The sequence below is a fragment of the Primulina eburnea genome, chromosome 12, assembly GCF_022965805.1.
Source record: "Primulina eburnea isolate SZY01 chromosome 12, ASM2296580v1, whole genome shotgun sequence".
NCBI lineage: Eukaryota > Viridiplantae > Streptophyta > Magnoliopsida > Lamiales > Gesneriaceae > Primulina > Primulina eburnea.
Window position 1 is genome coordinate 35,990,655 of NC_133112.1, and position 21,578 is coordinate 36,012,232.

The window sequence follows — 21,578 nt, forward strand, 5'->3', positions numbered from 1 at the left end:
AACTATTTTAAATGTTATATATTCAGTCTTTTATATTTGAGCCTAAAATATAAAGCTTTAGTTTTGAAAAACTCTCAATTTGTTGTTTTTTTTTTCAATTTATTTTGCTCAATATATGAAATTTATAAAAGGGTCATACGTTGATGTAAATATGTTGTACCTATATATTGAATAATATTTCAATTTTAAAAGATCAGGACTTAGAAAATAAATAAATAAAAATGTCAAATATATTCAAGAAAAAATGATATATTTATGGATTTGATAATTTATATTGTCAAATTTCGGTTTTATTTATTATATTTACTCATATGCCACTGAGATAGCGCTCACATGGAGCTAATGTGTCATCGAAGTGTGATGTGTCAAAAAATGAAATATATGAAACTAAAACTCAATTTTGACAATACAACAGACTGAAATCATGAACATGTAAATATAAAAAACAAAAAAAACAATTTTTTCTGAAAAAATATTAATTTTGGCATTGTGTTTGTTTCAATTTAAAAATTATTACTAGGAATATTTTAGATAAAAAAAATATTATTTCATGACTTTTGGCATGAATTTTTACAAGAACACAACTCAAATTATTATAGACCATGGGCTTATGAGTTTTCAAATGTTATTAAAATAAAACTCTGAAAAGATCTTAAAATTTAGATAGAATAAAATTATTATTTCAGGAAACTGCAGCTCTACAACTTCAAACAACAGAAGACTTAAATGTGGAGATGAAATCAGATAAAGAATTCACTGACGTGCTTGAAAAACCATCGATTTTCTCCTTCAAACACACAAGTCTCTCTATGATATCTTGCCGGCCTTCTCCTTCAAGCATGATTTTTCTGATAGCTGATTCGATCTCCTCTCTTTCGAACCCGCATTCCAATTTGATCCCAAGTCTCCAGACGTCGTTTATGTATCGGGAATTCACCGTCTGATCTCCAAAGAAAGACGAGCAAATCATCGGAACACCTTCACAAATACTCTCCAGAATGGAGTTCCATCCGCTGTGAGTCCAAAATCCACCAACGGCAGGATGAGATAGCACTTCTTGCTGAGGTGCCCATTTGACAATGTATCCCCTTTTACCAGTAACCTCCAAGAATTCATCCGGCAACGATTCGAGCCACTCCGAGCCTTGGACTAATCCAGGCCTGACCACCCACAAGAATGGCTGCATACTATTGGCCAGACCCCAAGCCACTTCAATTAGATCCTTTTCATCCATTGCCGCGAGGCTCCCGAAGCTCACGTAAAGAACAGAACTCGTCTTTTGGGTATCCAGCCAATAAATGGAGCTCCTGTCTTGCGTCAACAAACTGCTTGAGGCCGCGGAAAAGAATTTGTGAAACGGACCGATTAAAAACGTGGGTAGCCGAAAATGCTCATGAAGATTGGCTATATTTGGCTCTTCGAGATCTTGGAAGGTGTTGAAAATGAGGCCTGATGCTTTCTTTGTTCCTTCAACCATATCATTTACGATCTTTAGCGTATCATCCAGGTTCCGGATGTGAATTCCTAGTACATCTTTTACTTTAAGTGGTGGTAGTTCAACAACTGGCTCCTCCCATCTAGAATCTGGTTACAAAAAAGGGTCAATCTTTTCTCAAACACAGTTAATTAAGCCCAAGAAATTGGAACATACCCAGATTATCAGAGTAGAACCCTTTTTCTCGAAGAACAGGAAGAGCAGCAAAGGTTAAAAAGGAACAAACACTACTAGTCCGGAGCGCAATCCTTGGTATGCCAAGATCCTCCGCAACAGCTTGCGAGGAATATATCATAGCATCCGTAATTATACACGCAATATCATCGTGGGCGGATAATAACTTCCCCAAGCACTCACTGAAGAGGGGGACACAGTCGGTGTTGAGGATATGGAGGACACGCAGAATGTCGTGTTTGGATGCTTGATCTTCCGGTACTCCGTCGGGGATGAGATGAAACATGAAGTGAGGGTACTTGGATGGATCCGGGGAGTTGAACTGAGTGTGTATGATGGAGATTTTGAAGCCTTTGGAGTGGAGAATGTCGGCCAGCTGAATCATCGGGTTTATGTGGCCTTGAAATGGTAGCGGGAAGAGGATTATTCTGCATGTTTTTGTGTGTTGAGTGGCTTTGCTGGGATTATCCATGGACATACTACCAGTTTCTTTTTTCCCTGTGGAAGAAGGTTGCTCTACGTTTGCTGCTGGAATTGACACAGTTCAGACTTCAGACACATGGAGAAGGATAAGATGTGATACATTGCCAATTTTTTTTTTTCAAAGTTGATTAAAAACTATTATTTATAAAGTTTTAGGTTAAAAAAAATAATGGTTAATTATCGGATATTTAATATATTTAGAATTTATTTTTCTGGTTTGCTGTTATAATTTTTTGTAATAGGTAAATGTCAAATACTATAAATAAAAATGATATTAAGACAAAAAAAAAATTAATATACTGATAATTTCATAAAATATGAATCTGATAGAAAAATTAAGAGAGTTAGCTATAATAAGAAATTTAAATATTTTAGTAGTTTTTTTTTTAAAAAAAATTATATATCAGACAAAGTCTTTTAGTGGAATCCTTCCTACAGAGGAAGAAGGGGTGACGCATGAGTGTTTTCTCCGAACATCCATAAAATTATTGTGTTTTTACTTTTCACAAGTTTTTACATTTCAAACTATATCTTATTGTTTAGATTGTCAACCGATTGAAAATATTATTAGAAATATTGAACCGTCTTCCACATTTTTCACGTGGTTCATAATTCTAATTGTTTGAGAAAATCTTTCAGCCGTCTAAAAATGATTGAAAACAAATTTTAAAAGCAAATATTTTTTAAAGAGAGTTGGCTATAATAAGAAATTCAAATATTTTAGTAGCACTTTTTTTAAAAAAAAAAATTATATATCAGACAAAGTCTTTTAGTGGAATCCTTCCTACAGAGGAAGAAGAGGTAACCCATGAGTGTTTTTCTCCAAACATCCATAAAATTCTTGTGTTTTTATTTTTCACAAGTTTTTACATTTCAAACTATATCTTGTTGTTTAGATTGTCAAGCGACTAAAAATATTATTAGAAATATTGAACCGTCTTCCACATTTTTCACGTGGTTCATAATTCTAACCGTTTGAAAAAATCTTTCAACCGTCTAAAAACGATTGAAAACAAATTTTAAAAGCAAATATTTTTTAAAGAGTTTATTCACCATCATCTAAATTCTTTCATGATCCCAACAATATACAATCACCTATTGGATGTGATGAAATATAGAAAAATCGCACATCCAATGGGTGAGTGACACCTCATCTGTAATGCCCGAGACTTAATTACTATAATCATACGTTGATTAATTTCATGATTGAGGTTATACGAACTCGAATGAAGAAGTCGGGCATCGTTACATTATAATCCAAGATGTTCAACCGAACATCTCGAGATGTTCGGCCGAACATCTCAAAAGAGACGACCGGCGCACATGCGCGAAGAAACACGCTCATATGCGCGAGAGGATTTGTGGCAAAGTTTTGGGAAGACACGTATGAATTACATGCAATATATATATATATATGTTTGCAACTCGTCCTTATGCATTATTCAGAAAGAAACGAAGGCTTGAGGAAAGAATTGCTTTCAATTTTAGATTTTTGATTTACGATTAATCCGCCGTCCGATTTTGAATCCGACTTCGGTACTGTGTTCCTATCAACGCAGGCTACGACTGGACGTAAGTTTTGTTACGTTTAGACATGATTTGAAATTATGGTATTGTCAGAATCTGATATGATTCATATATGATGTTCTCGTCATGTTAGACATCGTATAATCGCGACCGGATTGAGAAACATATACCATATGAAATTGTTATGAATTTCGGAGTTGATTTGATATCAGAATTGAGTTGTTATTGATTATAAGATGTTAGAATTGATATCTGACTGATATGATATGGTTGGATATATTGAGATTATGCCGTTATGATGTTGAAACAGAATTTGACTGAATTCTGATTATATCCAGTATAGATTGAATGGTGTATTGATACCGTACCCTCAATATTGTTATTATCAGATTGAGTATTGACAGGCTTGAGTTCGAGACTTCGACAGAGTCAGAATATCAGAAAGAAAGGTATAAATTAATGTTGAGTTGGGATTGCACAACTCGAGTGAGGTTTGACTCGAGTTTCCCTAAATCACATACTTAGTTTATTACATTGATATTTGTAATTGATGAGGTTGATGTTTGTAGTCTATTGATTTATAGCCACTGCATGTATTGACTACTGAGTCGTTTAGTCAAGGGCTGATTCGCCTAGTCACCGACTGATTCGTCTGGGCTATTGAGTCATAGCCAATGTATGTAGTTGACTGCTGATTCGCTAGTCATCGACTGAGTCGTCTAGGTACTGGCTGATTTGTCTAGTTAGTGGCTGAGTTGCCTAGTCACCGGCTGATTCGTCTGGTTATTGGCTGATTCGCCTAATTATAGCTGATTCGCTTAATCTTGACCGATTCGTCTAAACTATGGCTGATTCGCTTAATTCATGAATGATTCGTCAATTCTGAGGCTGATTCGCCCAGACACTATATCGGGATCCCTAGGTTAGAGTTGAGTCGAGTCTGAGACGACGCGTTATCTGAGTCGAGTCTGAGTCTGAGTATGATTCCTTGTTTGATATTGATTTATGTTTCAGATTTGAGACATGTTATGAATATTTGTTATATGCTTTTATATATGTTTTTATATGATTGCATGTGTACATTGTTTATATTGGGATATTTATATCTCACCGGAGTTATCCAGCTGTTGTCTTGTTTTGTATGTGTGCATGACAACAGGTGGGGCTGGATCAGGGTCAAGAAGAGGATGAGAGAAGATTAGATAGCGTGGAGATCCGGGCTTTGAAGCAACATAGGATTCAGCACTGATATGTAGTTGAACCTAGTTGAATTCTTGTAGATAACACAAGATTTGTATATTCATGTTTAATATGTAATTTGAGTAAATTACATTACGTTTCCGCTTCGTATTTTAAAAAAAATTTAGACCCTGTTTTACTAATTGATTAATTAGTCCCAATGATGATTAAGAACTTGATTAGCGTCCGGGTCCCCACATCATCGATGCTCACAAAGATGTGCACGGTAGGTGTGCAACATATCAAACTGATATATATATATATATATATATATATATATATATATAAAATTCGTAATTGATGGCTTAATGTAAAATATAAATTATATACTTTTTAAAAAATTATTCATTAATTAATGGATATGAAAATTAATTTATCTATGATATATAATTCTAAAGAAAAAGGTAAAAAAGTTATGTAGAAGGTTAAATAATATTTAAATTGAATATCATAGGTTATATTTTATTATCAATATTATTATTTCATTAGTTTTGATAATATTTTGATGAGTTAGTCACAAATATTTTAAATTGATAATTATTTGTCCTTAATGTGCTTCGCTTATATAATTTATGATTTATGCATTTATAAAATCCATAATTTGGTTAATTTTAATTAGGTTATTATACTTTATATGTGGTGCTTAGATATTTATTTTCAAAATTTGTTTCAGTTCAATTTATTCTTTATATTATGCTCATCATAATTTATTATATAACATAAAATCAACGGCTTGAATTTTAAATCGAAAAATAATTTTGAAAGTAAGATATATAAGTTCTTAATTAATTTATTCATTTAATATGACAAAAGACTAAACCAATATAATTAAAAACATTATTCAAATTATTATTTTTTAAAATCAAATATTAATTTTTATTAAATAATCAATATTTACGTGCATCACACGTGCTTCTTGTTAGTATTCTTAAAAGAGTGAGTCTCATATGAGACCGTCTCACGGATCCTAATCTGTGAGACAGGTCAACCCTACTAATATTCACAATAAAAAGTAATACTTTTAGCATAAAAAGTAATATTTTTTTATGGATGACCCAAATAAAGATCCTCTCACAAGTGAGGGAAAAGAAAGGACGTTTTGAGAGAACCAAAAGATAGATTGTTAGAAGAAATTTCATTTGTAAGTTCTCTCATTGGCACATCTTCGTAAACTGACTTGTTCTTTGAATAAAAGGATTGCTGCTCTCTCGTGGATTTAAGCCATTTCGGCTGAAACATGTAAATGACCTGTGTTATTTCTTTGATTTCTGATTATCTTGTTTCTCGATTAGTTAGTGTGAGTGCCATCAAATTGATTGATTAATTCTTCTGAGAAAGGACAAAGAGAATCTGCCATAGAACAATCTTGAGTCTCAATACAATCTTGATTCACATACCTGAGAAAAAGAGATGTCATACATTGAATTCGTAACAGTTTGGTTAATTCGGCTTTAGCTAGAAATTCAGTTCGGTTCGGTTCGGTTAAATCAGTTTTGGTTAACTCAGTTCCCTCTTCGTGGTGCTTCATTTTCCTTTCTTGATTTTACACTAATATAGATAAATCACAATTAAAGGAACTGGGGGCATTCTTGAAATGTTATAACGAGCCCGAGATCACTTTGACTGTAAATGGTGTTGGAAAGCACCTAAAACTATTCTAAATCAAATATAGTAATCTTCAACTTCACCAAGGCACCAAATTTTTTTCAGGAAACAGCTGTTAGAACTTCAAGAACTAGAAGATTTAAATGAAGAGATGAGATCATATAAAGCGTTTAGCGATTGGCCCGAAAAAACCGTCTGTTTTGGAGGAAAGATCCATTTTCTTCTTTAAACACACGAGTTTTTCTCTTATATCTTGGCCTTCTCTGTCGAGCATTATTTTTCTGATAGCTGATTCAATCTCATCTCTTTCGAACCCGCATTCCAATTTGATCCCAAGTCTCCAGACGTCGTTAATGTATCGGGAATTCACCATCTGATCTCCTAGGAAAGACGAGCAAATCATTGGAACACCTTCACAAATGCTCTCAAGAACAGAGTTCCATCCGCTGTGAGTCCAAAATCCACCGACGGCAGGATGGGATAGCACTTCTTGCTGAGGTGCCCATTTAACAATACATCCCCTTTTACCAGTGACCTCCAAGAATTCATTTGGCAAGAATTCGAGCCACTCCGAGCCTTGAACTAGTCCAGGCCTGACCACCAACAAGAATGGCTGCATACTATTGGATAGACCCCAAGCCACTTCTCTTACATTATTTTCATCCATTGCTGCAAGACTCCCGAAGCTAACATAAAGAACAGAATTTGGTTTTTGGGTATCCAGCCAGGAAATACAGCTTCTATCTTGTGCCAACAAACTGCTTGAGGCTGCTGAAAAGAATCTGTGAAACGGTCCAAGTAAAAACGTCGGTGTGCGAATTTGCTCATAAAGATTGGCGAGATTTGGCTCTTCAAGATCTTGGAAGGTGTTGAAAATGAGGCCCGATGCTGTCTTTGTTCCTTCTAACATATTACTTACGATCTTCAGCGTATCATTCAGGTTCTCGATTCTAATTGCTTGGATGTCTTTCACTTTAAGTGGTGGTAGCTCAAGAACTGGATCCTCCCTTCTGTAATCTGATCAAGAGAGGATCAATCTTTTCTCAGACAATCTTCATAGTTTTCAAATAAAGTTAATCAAGCCAAAATACTTTAAAATATACCTATCATACTAAAGTACCCCTTGTCTCGAAGAACAGGAAGAGTTGCCATGGCTAAGAAGGAGCAAACACTGCTAGTCCTGAGCGTAATCCTGGGTATGCCAAGATCCTCCGCAACAGCTTGCGAGGAATACATCATAGCATCCATAATTATACATGCAGTATCATCATGGGTCGACAATAGCTTCCCCAAGCAATCGCGAGTGGGCCTGATACAGTCGGTGTTTAGGAGACGGACGAGATGCAGAGGGTCATCTTTGTCCGCCTGATCCTCCGATAATCCACCGGGGATAAGGTGAAACGAGAAGTGAGGGTACTTGGATGGATCCGGGGAGTTGTATTGATGGTATAGGATGGAGATTGTGAAGCTTCTTGAGTGGAGAATGTTGGCCAGCTGAAGCATCGGGTTCATGTGGCCTTGAAATGGTAGCGGGAAGAGGATCACTCTTTGTGCCTTTGTGTGCTGTGAGATGGGTTTGCTGGGATTATCCTCCATGGAATCACGATCCGATCTTCGAGCTTTTTTTCACTGAACAAACATTGTTCTGTTACTTGGAAGACTTGGAACAGACAAAGTAGGCAGATGGAATCGTGAATGGTTATCGAAAGTCAACATAGCAGGATACCTTGGAACCAACAGCAGTCAAGTAAGACCAGCAGGAGTAAGGGCTATATTCAAAAGAATGTGTCTCATGTGAGATCGTCTCACGGATCATAATTTGTATGACATGTCAACCTTACCCATATTCACAATAAAAAGTAATACTCTTAGTATAAAAAGTAATATTTTTTCATAGGTGACCCAAATAAGAGATCTGTCTCACAAATACGACCAGTGAGACCGTCTCACACAAATTTTTTCGTATTCAAAATAAATATATTTAAGAATCTTCGAGTCCACAAGATATAAGTTGCGATATATTGCGAAAATAATATACAACATATTTCTCTATTTATCTATTAATATTTCAGAAATCTGGATCGACAAAATATGACATAAGAATGAAATATATAACAAGAATTCCGAAGTTCCGATCTTCTTGTATAGATATATAGAACTGAGTGGGTTTCATGTGAGATTCTTTCACGGATTTTAATTTGTGCGGTCGGTCAACCCTACTGATATTCACAATAAAAAATAATACTTTTAGCATAAAAAATAATAATTTTTCATGGATGACCCAAATACGACCTGTGACACTGTCTCACACAAATTTTTACCAAAATATATTTTTCTTGCTCGATGTTTTTGGGGACAAACACACTATAATCATAGACATGATTAGGATACATTGGAGAATTGATGTTATTTGCATTCACGTCTTTTTGAAAGAGTCGCTAAATCAAGTTCTATTTTAGCATTAAATTTTTCAGTAATGTAACCCACTCCGCCATAAAAATGGGAGCTGGACTCGAACTCGGCCCCGCCCAAAAACCAAGCTGGTTCTGCTCTGAAAGCTATTTCTCGGATTATTTCACCCTACCCCAGCAGGCACTGTCTGCAGGAGTACATCCAAGGATTCTGGCCCAATTTTTTTTTTTCCCATTATATGAATCTCAACCCTTGATCTTGAGTGTGGACACTGTCCCCACAAACAAACAGGATCGAACCTCCCCTATTTCTCTTAGCGGCTCTCCCGACTAGAAAAGTCTGTTTCAACTCATTGGGCACTTTTTGAAAACTTGTTGGCCTATACGAAATGGATTGTACAATATGGGCCTAAACATAACACGGTTCGGGTTGCTTTCCATATGGGCTTCTTTTGTTTCCTATAATCTTTGGGCTTCCTCGGATTTGCAGTAGTGTAGATAGTTAAAGTCGATGAAGAACGCTTCCTGCTCGACGAATTGCCTGAGAGAACTTCCATCGAATCGGAGCACTTTCTAGCCCATATTCTTACTGCCTGAATGATTCAGCCATTAGCCCGCATTTTTCAGTGTCCCACACCTCATGATCGGTCCGCATTGCTGTTGCTGTGGCTCCGGATGACGAGTGTGACATACCAAACTTGCTCAGGTATCTATCTATCTGTGCAATTGATATAATTACTTCTCACATTAGGGCTGGGTTAACTTGAGTAAGATCGTGTTGCCTCGTCTCATACACATATTTCACGGTGTTACCAGCCTATCTAATAGATCCCAGCTGCATATGGAATTCAGAACTTTGTACTGTTAAAAAGTCAGAACTTCTGAAGGTACTTCAATAATTTATTTTGTGAAATGAAAGATATCTGGCTCAATCTTGTTTTACTTAATTTCATGTAAAGTTTTAAAATTGAATGGTCTAGATGAGCATCTGTTATTTTCAACATATTGTAAATGAGCTGGAACGGATTTTTGCTCGACAAATGAATTTTGTCTCAATCTTCCAGAGAGTAACTTAGCATTCTCGCTTTTTCTTGCCAACAAGCTTTTTGAACTATATTTAAAATCCTCTATTTCAGGGATTATAATTATAATTTATTTTAGTAAGAATTTCCTTATCAAGGTTTTCTGTAAAGGATTTCAATAAATTCAAATTTGTTTCCTAATCACTTATGTAGAAGCTCAAATTTATAAGTAAAATACAACAAATCATCTTTGTTCCTTTTGGTTGTTCGAAACATGGTGAAATTCATAACCTTAAACTGTGAGTTTTTATGGTTACGGTTTTTTAGCTTACCCTTCCTCTCCAAGGACTTTGACTTTGTTATGTATTTTGTACAGTTTCAATACCATTTCTGGTTGAGTTATTTTTTTTTGCCTTGCCATTGAACATGTATGTGTATTCTGATTTACTTGAGTGGCGTATACAATTGGAATCTTCACTCAGTCTACTGGTATTTAGTATTATGAGAGACGTGGACTGGTGGAATTCTTTGTCCTTCTGCCAGTAGAAGAAAATGTTGAAAAGATTGCAGCCTATTCGGCAGTGTACCAGTATCTATACCAACCTTAAAAATAATGTTGCAATCCCTTACTTCAAAAATGAACAGTCATTCAATGATCACATTAGCTCCTTGTGCAAGGAAAAGCTTTTCAAAGATGCTCTTCGAGGCTTTGACATTCTAGAACAAAATGAAGATTACATCATATATCCAAGTACCTATGCACATTTGATCTCTGCATGCGCATCTCTAAGGTCCCTGGAATATGGAAAAAGAATTCATGACCACATCTTGAAGTTCAACTTGCAACCTGATGTAATTCTTGAGAACCATATTCTCAACATGTATGGAAAATGTGGGTCTATGAAGGATGCTAGGAAGGTCTTTGATAATATGCAGGACCGGAATGTCGTGACTTGGACAGCACTTATTACCGGATACTCACTGAATGGTCCAGATATTGAAGCCATAAATTTATATATGCCTTATGCAGCAGTTAGGTCATATGCCAGATCATTTCACATTCGGCAGTGTGCTTAAAGCATGTTCAAGTGTGAATGATGCTGATTTTGCAGGGCAGCTGCATGCGCAGATAGTTAAATCTGAATTTGGTTCCCACGTTATCACTCAAAATGCTCTCATCACAATGTATGCCAAGTTTGGTCAGATAAATGTTGCACGTGATGTCTTCTCTCGTATCAAATCAAAGGATTTGATTTCATGGAGTTCAATGATAGCCGGTTTTTCAAAATTCGGTTGTGAGTGGGACGCCCTTAGCTATTTTAAGGATATGCTTATTTCGGGGTACTTACCATCCAAACGAATTTATTTTTGGCAGTGTTTTTAGTGCTTGTGGCTTTCTTGGACAACCTGACTATGGAAGACAGGTACATGGTATAAGCATAAAATATGGTTTTGCAGGAGATTCTTTCACAGGTTGTTCTTTGACAAATATGTATGCAAAATGTGGTTTCCTGAGTTCAGCAAAAATAGCATTCGATCTTATAGAAGTTCATGATACAGTGTCCTGGAATGCAATGATAGCGGGTTTTGCTAACGGCGGTGATGCGAATGAAGCTATGTTGATTTTTTCTGAGATGAGGCATTTGGGGTTGAAACCAGATGATATCACAGTTCGTTCTTTGTTATGTGCTTTCACAGATACATTTGCACTGTCTCAGGGATACAGGTGCACTCCTCCATTATAAAGATGGGACTAGATCTCGAGATTTCAGTCTGCAACACGCTGCTTACAATGTATGCTAATTGCTCAAGTTGTGATGACTCGTATAAAATGTTTGAGGAGATTCGAAGCAATGCAGACCTTGTTTCTTGGAACGCTATTATTACAATGTGTATGCATCACAGACAGGTTGAAGAAGTTATATCACTGTTTAAAATGATGTTACTATTATATGGGAAGTGTGACCATATCACGTTAGCAAATGTAATAGGGGCTTGCAGAAAAGCTTCCTTTTTGGAGATGGGAGGTCAAGTTCACTGCTATGCCGTGAAGTCTGGGATTTATTTTGATAATTTGGTTATGAATACATTGATTGATTTGTATATGAAGTGTGGATCTGTTGAAAGAGGTAGAAAGCTCTTTGATTGCATGGAAAATATTGATGTTGTATCCTGGAGTAGTTTGATTGTTGGGTACGCTCAATTTGGCTATAGTGAAGAATCTCTGAAACTTTTTAAGGAAATGAAGAAGCTAGGTGTAAAGCCAAATGAAGTGACGTTGGTAGGAGTTTTAACGGCTTGTAGTCATGTTGGACTGGTTGAAGAAGGGCTGCAATTGTTCAAATCTATGGAGAAGGAACATGGTGTAGTCCCTACAAGAGAGCATTATTCATGCGTAGTTGACTTGCTTGCTAGAGGTGGTCGCATCCATGATGCAGAAGATTTGATCAATAAAATGCCATTTAAACCAGATATTGTAACATGGAAAACTCTACTCGCTGCCTGTAAAACTCGTAATAATCTTGAGGTTGGAAAACGGGTTACTGAGAATATATTGAAGATTGATCCTTCCAATTCTGCTGCTCATGTGTTACTCTGCAGCTTATATGCTTCCTCTGGTGATTGGGAAGACTTTGCCATATCTAGAAGTTTAATGAGAGAAAAGGGTGTGAAGAAAATTCCTGGTCAAAGCTGGATTGAAGTCAAGGACAGATTGCATGCTTTTTTAGCAAATGATGGAATTCATCCAGAGAGGGAAAAAATATATTCAATTTTAGATGAGTTGTGGTCACACATTCTCAATGATGGTTATATTCCAACATGGGAATATAGTTTGCTATTAGGATATGCCCGGTAAATCATACATCAGCATTAATGAGAAAGGCTCTAAATTATTTCACAGTTAAATTTTGGGTACTATTCTGTTACTTATTTTGTTTTTTGTAGTTTTGATCATAGTTTGATATAAAATGATGGTTGTGCTTTTGATTCATGCTTGTATGGGTAAAATTTTCTAGAGTTCGATAGAAAATAAAACCAGTTCTACCTCCAAGTACAATCAAAATAACATTGAAAGACGCCTACGTGAAAATGAAATATTATATATATATATATATATATATATATATATATATATATATATATATATATATATATGCGTGTGTTTATGTGTGATCAAAATTTAAAGGTAACTAATAATCATATGCCATCAATAAAAAATAAGGATAATGTTGTTGATCTATGAAACTTCATCTATTAATTGGAAGAGCTATTTCGTTAAATGTACAGTTAATTCCATGTGGCTGTTGTTAGGCTTGTGTAGTTATTCCATTTGATTCATGCCTGTTTGAGGTATTGCATCTTCGTATATAATTTTTTAGGTTTACGGACACCTGTGAATCAAATTTCGTTTGCTCTCTGTTATAAATGATCTTTATTTCCATGTTAAGGTTCTAATTTAATCCATTTACATATGTATTGATTAATATGTTTTTGCTGCTCTTTATAGGGTTCTTTGGGACTACTATTTTTCTGCTGGAGACCACGTATTTCAAAATTTAATGGTGGGTGGAACATGCGGAGTGGGATATGTATTCATCGGTTTAGAAATTATTAGCATATTATAACTATGATTGGTTCAAGCTAACATTTAGAACCTCTTTGAGTAGGTAAAACATGGGATCTCAGCATTTTATGCCTACATGAATGCTCGGTACACTTGATAGGCTGGATTTGAGACAATGGAGAAGTGAGCCACGGTGCATTTGGTAGACATACATTTGTATGGTTGTAGATGAATCAAATAATATTTGGGTTTGCGAGCCTCGATATGAGAATGAAATGGTACGTAGTGTTTATTGTAATTTTTATTGTTCGTATTATACATAATTTCTTCGAAGTTCATATAAAACAATGAGTTGATGTTTGATCTGATGAAAAAGTTCTCCAGTGCAGCAGTCTATTTTGAAGCAGAAATCTCGGATTCAAACATATGTTCAATAGCTCAGAATTTTCTGCTTATTCAACCTCTACTCAAGCAAGGATCAAGACGTGATTTCCTTTAGAATTATGGATGAATGAGGATAATGAGGTTTGAAGAGCAATAAAGGAAAGCATCTGTGTATCTGAGTCGTGATTGAAAGTTTCACGAGAGTTATAACCTAAAGTTTGGGATATGTTTGCTGGAGTTTTTTGTTTGTTTGTTTGTTTGTTTCTTTCTATATTTACTCGATTTTGAGCCTGTATATCAGTTCCCTGTACGTGTTTATGATGAATCCTTTATTTTCAATTTCCTCTCGAATGTTAGGACATTGCATTTAATTTGGGGAAGTTACGTGATTATCTACGGAACATTCATGGCGTATATAGTAACTAACTTTTGGTGTGTTAGTGAAACATTTTTATAGTTTCAAAAATATATTAACTTCTCAATTTCATATTTTACATATCTCTTTATATCATATACCTTCTCAATCATCATTTCAATTTAAAAAAAAGTATAACTTTAATTTTAAAATTTAAAAAAACATTTTCTTTTTAGGTTTTATGGATAACATGTATAGCGTGTACTAAGATGATTAGTATATATATGGCTCGTCAAAATTCACGAGTGGTGTTTTCTCTTATTCACACGACGAATTTCCGTAGTTCGAATACATTGTACTCTTTGTGGATGATTGATATTGATATGTCACATCCTCTCGAACGAACCATTGGAGCTAGCTGCACCTGCATAATGGCTTGTTATCTCACAAATATAGCAGACGCTGAATCACACAACAGAAGACTAGTAGCATTTATTAGACAGTGTAATCTCCTCAGGAAACAACAGTTACAAATCTAAAGATCAGCAGATCTAAACGAAGAGATCAAATCAGATAAAGCATTTAGATATTGGCTTGAAAAACCATCTGTTTTCAAGGAAACATCTATTTTCTCCTTCAAACACAAGAGTCTTTCCCTTATTTCCTGGCCTTCTCTGTCAAGCATTATTTTTCGGATTGCTGATTCTATCTCCTCTCTTTTCAACTCATTTTCCAATTTGATCCCAAGTTTCCAGGCGTCATTTACGTATCGAGAATTCACTGTCTGATCTCCGAAAAAGGACGAGCAAATCATCGGAACACCTTCACATATACTCTCAAGAACAGAGTTCCATCCGCCGTGAGTCCAAAATCCACCAACGGCAGGATGAGATAGCACTTCTTGCTGAGGTGCCCATTTAACAATGTATCCTCTTTGACTAGTAACCTCCATGAATTCATTAGGCAACCATTCGAGCCATTCCGAACCTTGGACTGATCCAGGCCTGACCACCCACAAGAATGGCTGCTTGCTATTTGCCAGACCCCAAGCCACTTCTCTTACACTGTTTTCATCCATTGCTGCAAGACTCCCGAAGCTAACATAAAGAACAGAATGTGGTTTTTGGGTATCCAGCCAGGAAATGGAGCCTCTGTCCTGTGTCAACAAACTGCTCGACGCTGCTGAAAAGAATTTGTTCAACGGGCCTATTAAAAACGTGGGCATGCGAAAATGGTCATGGAGATTGGCGAGATTTGGCTCTTCAAGATCTTGGAAGGTGTTGAAAATGAGGCCTGATGCCATCTTTGTTCCTTCTACCATATTGCGTATGATCTTCAATGCATGATTCGGGTCCGGTCTTTGAACTGATGGGATGTCTTTTACTCTAAGTGGTGGTAGCTCAGGAACTGGATCCTCCCTTCCGGAATCTGATCAACAAAGGGTCAATCCTCCCTCCCTACCATATATAGTCTCATATACAGTTAAAATAAGCCCAAGAAATTTATAAAACATACCAAGATTGTTATTAGAGTAGTATCCTTTTTCCTGAAGAAGAGGAAGGGTGGCAAAGGCTAAAAAGGAACAAATACTACTGGTCCTGAACACGATCCTTGGTATCCCAAGATTCTCCACCACATCTTTCGAGCAATACATCATAGCATCGGTAATTATACACGCAATATCATCATGGGTCTCAAATGCAGTTAAAATCATCGGGTTTATGTGGCCTTGAAATGGTAGCGGGAAGAGGATTATTCTGCATGCTTTGCTTGGATTCTCCATGGATACACAGTCCTCGAGCTTTTTTTACACGGAAGATGGTAGACAACGGAGTCATGTTGGAATAAATAAATTTGTAATCATCGCTGGAACTATATTATAATATTTCTTCTAACTTTTATTTTTTGTTATTACTCACTGCGACATCTACACGATAGTGAGGTATGAACAGTATTATTATAAAAATGAGCTTTAATTGTCAAAAGATTAAAAAATATAAGATTAATATTAAAATATATCCAGACAAATTGATCAAAATGAAAAGATAAACACACAAAACAAAAAAAGATTGATTGTGTATGTTATTTGCTGAAAGATATTTATGGCCTTATATATATAATATTAGAGTACATGTGCGTTATACATGTATAACGAACAAAGATGTCAATGAATATAGAAATATAATTTATTTCACACCTACTAGCAAATATTATTCTATAATTTATCTACTATTTTAAACAAAAAATGAATTGTTCAATCAATTTTTGTTTGGTTTTCACTTCTTTTTTTTTTTATCATTTTTTTTGTTGTTGTTTCCTTATTAAGTTAAATTATGCGATTCTTTCAATCATATCTGGTGTGCAGGAGTTTTTTTGTCATCTTGAATTTGACGTTGATTCTTCTTTTTACCTGAACTTATTTTTTATTTTGTAAGAATGATTATATTTTTTGTCATGTAACTTGCACATGTTTTATTTTGTTAATGTTAACTCTGAATTTACATGTTTAGTCTTATAACATGCATGTTTTTTTTTTCCTTTTTTGGTATTTTTTTTTAACTAAAGTCCATCGTGTCTATCGACAATTACTCATGTGGCGGACTTTGACATTGATTTTTAGAAGAAATTGTATATGTATTGTGTTTTTTTAAAAATATTATGTGACCTTCCAAAAATTATTTCAGCATATGCGGTCATCACATAGGCAATTTTTGGTCAAAACTTGTTGGACTCGTAATCTAGAAAGAACCAAAACTAGAAAAAAAAATACAAATTATATGACTAAAAATATAAATTCGTTGTTGATAAGACAAAAAATAGAAAAATATAAATTACAAAACAAAAAATATAATTATTATTTTTTTGCATGTTGTCTCTTTATTTTGTCTATTTAAATAATTAACACTTCAGGTCTTCCTTTTTACTACTTACTCTTGTTTCTTTAAGAATCATTCGGTTTTTCCATTGATTCTTGACAACATATCATTGATTTTTTTTGAAAAAACAACTGATAAAAAATGCAACAATCTCCTCAAACAATGTCATTCGAGTTGTTTGGTTCTAATCCAAAATTATAATGTAAGCATGTACTTGTAATGAAAGATGTTTTTATATCTGTTTAATACTTGCTAAAAGATTTTTTTATTAAAAAAATAGAAGGAAACATGGTTATTTTTGTAATATCTTAATATTTTGCTCCTCACAGTTCATGGATTAATGCAACTCAGTCCATCGGTTGTCTTGAATCTTGATAACAACTTCATAGCAGTTATCGTGTGCTTGGTACAATGGAAACATTTTATTTTCTCGAATATATTATTTTTGAGTACCCAAACATGTATAGCAAATTTGGAGACGGAGACGACGAAGAGGAAGCGACAAATATTTTCTCGAATGAAAAACCTGATATACAATAGAATGATAAACCAATAACATAAGCATTTTCAACTTGGAGATGGAGATCAAAAAGATGAACAATAATCGACAAATGTTCCGATCTATATAATAAATGTGAATTAAGTTACGTTTTGAGATAAAAGAAGAGCCAAGAGTTGTAGTCAAACTCCCGAAAAATTACTTTTTAACACCCCCAACCCAAAAGCATAACATGGGATAATTTGGTTAATAAATTATTAAAGTTCAGACTTTTAGATGGAAAAAATAAATTATTAGTAATTCAATTTGTTATTATTTAATGTAAAAACAGGGATATTTAATTAGTCATTCAAGTTTTTATTAGTTAGTGTAAAAAAGAGATATTTAAGTAAATTTATATAAGGGAGAATTGGAGAAAAATCCACATTCAGAAAGTGAAATGTGTGTTCAGTTCTTAGGTCAGAATTTTTTTAGATGCACTCCCTGACACATCAAAAACTTTATTTTACAGTCCCTGATCGTAAAAAAAAATTCGTATTTAGCGACAGTTTAAAAAAAACCGTCGCTATTTACATATAGCAACGGATATAAGTAAAACCGTCGCTAAGTTTAAAATGCGACGGTTTTTATTTTCCGCCGGTAATAGCGACGGTTTAACCAAACACCGTCGCTATTTGATCCATTTTTTAAAATTTTCTCTTACACGATTGGGTACATAAATTGAGAATTTGAGCATATATTCTGAGAAGAACTACTAACAAAAAAAGGCAAACTCATGTCTCAATTTAATGAAGTAAGAGTTGGGAAATCAACTCTTTACCATGGTTTTAATCCACCTAACACAAGTCAGTAGCATAATAATTTCTAGTATAAAATAGGTTAATTCAAGCATACAATCACAATAATTTCAGTATATTTCATACACTATTAATTGAGTAAGAGTTAGGAAATCAACTACTTACCATGATTTTAATATACCTAACAAAAGTTGATATCATAATAATACTCAGCACAAAATAGGTTAATTTCATCACACAAACACAACAATTTTAGAATATATCGTACTCTATTACATACATAAATTGAAAATTTGATTCCGAGGAGGACCACTAGCATAAAAAAGTAAACTCATATATCAATTTATTGAGTAAGAGTTGAGAAACCAACTCCTTACCATGATTTTAATCTACATAACAAAGGTCAATATCATAATAATATTCAGCACAAAATAGGGTAATTTCACCATACAACCAAAACAATTTCAGTATATTTCATATTATATTAGGTACACAAATTGGAAATTTGAGCATAAATTTCGAGAGAAACCACTAACATAAAAATGCAAACTCGTGTCTCAATTTAATGAGTAAGAATTGAGAAACAACTCATTACCATGATTTTAAGCTATTTAACAAAAGTAAATATCATAATAATATTCAGAATAAAAATAAGTTGATTCAAGTATACAACCACAATAATTTCAGTATATTTCGTACTCTATTTGGTACATAAATTGAAAATTTGAGCATATATTACAAGGGGAACCAATAGCATAAAAAAAAAGCAAACTCGTGTTTCGGTCTATTGATTAAGATTTGGGAAGTCAACTCATTACCATGATTTTAATCTACCGAACAAAAGTGAATATCATAATAATATTTAGCACAAAATATGGTAAAACCACCATACAACCACAATAATTTCAATATGTTTTATGTATTATATTGTATACATGAATTGAGAATTTGAGCATAAATTTTTAGAGAAACCACTAGCATAAAAATGCAAATTCATGCCTCAATTTTAATGGGTAAGAGTTGAGAAACCAACTTTTTACCATGATTTTAGTCCACCTAACACAACAATTTCAGTATACAACCACAACAATTTAAGTATATTTCGTACTCTATTGTGTACATAAATTGAGAATTTGAGCATATATTCTGAGAGGAACTACTAACAAAAAATGCAAACTCATGTCTCGATTTAATAAAGTAAGAGTTGGGAAATCAACTCTTTACCATGATTTTAATCCACTACTAACAAAAAATGCAAATTCATGTATTATATTGGGTACATGAATTGAGAATTTGAGCATAAATTTTTAGAGAAACGACTAGCATAAAAATGCAAATTCATGCCTCAATTTTAATGGGTAAGAGTTGAGAAACCAACTTTTTACTATGATTTTAGTCCACCTAACACAAGTCAATAGCACAATAATTTCCGACACTAAATAAGGTAACTCCAGCATACAACCACAACAATTTCAGTGTATTTCGTATTATATTGAGTACATAAATTAAACATTTTGGAATAAATTATGAGGGGAAACGCTAACATAAAAATGAAAACTCGTGTCTCAATTTAATGAGCAAGGGTTGAGAAATCAACTCCTTACCATGATTTTACTCTACCTAAAATGAGATTTTGAGCATAATTGCATAAATATGTAGAGAACATTTTGTTGTCTTATCACTAACTCATGTGGATATTTGACGAGTAAGAGTTGAAAAATGAATTTATTACCGTGATTTTGGTCTACAAAATACAAGACCATATAAAAGGCACAAAATATAATAATTCAGGCATAATATCTCGAAAATATGGTATAATTTGGTAACAAATGAGAATATAACATGAGAATTTGAGCATAAATATGTTCTGAACCGTTCATAGTAGCCTAATATCTCGACGGATTTTAATTAGTGACTGTTTAATTAACCGTCGCTACAATTAGGGACGGTAGGTTCATGAGTTCCGTCGCTAATTTTAGCGATAGTTAATTCGTGATTTCCGTCACTAATATTTTCAATAAAAAAATTATTTTTAATAATTTAATAAATCTAAAAAAACTTAGAATTTGAATAGGCTAACAATATTAATTATCTTAACTAACACTTAAAAAATTTACCAGAAAATTAAAACGAAAAAATTTACCCTAAATCGAAACACTTAAAATATTACCAGAAAATTAAAGCGAAAAAATTTACCCTAAATCGAAACTAAAATTGTGTAAGAAGAAAAAATTTAAGTGTTGTGAAGTGGTAAAATCGTGTGAGAGAGAAATGTGTGGTAAAATGGATCAAATAGTGACAGTTTTTGGTTAAACCGTCGCTATTAGCGACGGAAACCAAAAACCGTCGCATTTTAAACTTAGCGACGGTTTTATTTATATCCGTTGCTATATGTAAATAGCGACGGTTGTTTTTAAACTGTCGCTAAATACGAATTTTTTTTACAAGCAGGGACCGTAAAATAAAGTTTTTGATGTATCAGAGAGTGCAACTAAAAAAATTCTGAACTAAGGACTGAACACAAGTTTCACTTTCTGAATGTGGATTTTTCTCCAATTCTCCCTTTATATAAAAACAAGGATTTTTTTAAAAAAATAAATAGAAATAAAATATTGTGTAAAAAACATGGAAATTTTCAGATTTTTTAAATCGAAATATTAAATTACTAGTAATTCAATTTTTTTAGTACCTAGTGTAAAAACATGGATATTTAATTAGTAATTCAAATTAACTCATATAATAATAATAATAATAATAATAATAATAATAATAATAATACAATTTTAGTGTAAAGACATGGATATTTAATCAGCAACTAGTTACTCTGCAAACGCGATACATGTATGTATAGTCTTTTTTATAATTATCGATGGAATAAAGTAAAATTTGTCAAATTATAGAGTCACTAAATTGATATTTGAATTGTTGAAATAAAAAAATAAATTAAAAAGTGTGTGTTGAATTTTTTTAAAAAAAACAAAAATGTAATATTAATATCACATAAGAGTCCTCAATTTTAATAAAAATAGAATAGATTCAAATTTTTAGTATTTATTGTAAAAAAGAAATTTAAGTAAATTCATAGTTAAAAAAAATTCAAGATATTAGTGTTTAGTGTAAAAACAATAATATTTAATAGATAATTC

General features: G+C 33.7%; 4 protein-coding genes across 5 annotated transcripts; 1 reads left to right on the forward strand and 3 right to left on the reverse strand.

Annotated features, from left to right (window-relative positions):
• Positions 1-601: 601 nt before the first annotated feature.
• On the reverse strand, positions 602-16,135 carry LOC140807705 (UDP-glycosyltransferase 76B1-like). Of its 2 annotated transcripts, XM_073164669.1 has the most exons (3): positions 15,989-16,135; positions 1,652-2,068; positions 602-1,584 (listed from the first exon to the last, which is right to left on the reverse strand). In XM_073164669.1, exons 1-3 carry the CDS (start codon positions 16,041-16,043, stop codon positions 707-709), a joined length of 1,350 nt encoding a protein of 449 aa, XP_073020770.1. In that variant the 5' UTR covers positions 16,044-16,135; the 3' UTR covers positions 602-706. The 2 variants fall into 2 exon arrangements, with proteins under 2 accessions (XP_073020770.1, XP_073020769.1); XM_073164668.1 differs by lacking the exon at positions 15,989-16,135 and having other exon boundaries at positions 606-1,584; positions 1,652-2,270.
• Positions 6,559-8,286, reverse strand: LOC140808426 (UDP-glycosyltransferase 76B1-like). The gene is made up of 2 exons (XM_073165561.1): positions 7,627-8,286; positions 6,559-7,540 (listed from the first exon to the last, which is right to left on the reverse strand). Exons 1-2 carry the CDS (start codon positions 8,117-8,119, stop codon positions 6,681-6,683), a joined length of 1,353 nt encoding a protein of 450 aa, XP_073021662.1. The 5' UTR covers positions 8,120-8,286; the 3' UTR covers positions 6,559-6,680.
• On the forward strand, positions 10,509-13,521 carry LOC140807132 (pentatricopeptide repeat-containing protein At3g53360, mitochondrial-like). Its single transcript, XM_073163842.1, is given in 5 exon segments — positions 10,509-10,979; positions 10,981-11,295; positions 11,297-11,675; positions 11,678-12,869; positions 13,465-13,521. Coding segments are annotated over 4 exon segments (2,301 nt in total). The 3' UTR covers positions 12,814-12,869; positions 13,465-13,521.
• On the reverse strand, positions 14,642-15,971 carry LOC140807706 (UDP-glycosyltransferase 76F1-like). Its single transcript, XM_073164670.1, has 2 exons — positions 15,776-15,971; positions 14,642-15,688 (listed from the first exon to the last, which is right to left on the reverse strand). The coding sequence occupies exons 1-2, from the start codon at positions 15,915-15,917 to the stop codon at positions 14,796-14,798; spliced, it is 1,035 nt and encodes a 344-aa protein (XP_073020771.1). The 5' UTR covers positions 15,918-15,971; the 3' UTR covers positions 14,642-14,795.
• Positions 16,136-21,578: the final 5,443 nt, after the last annotated feature.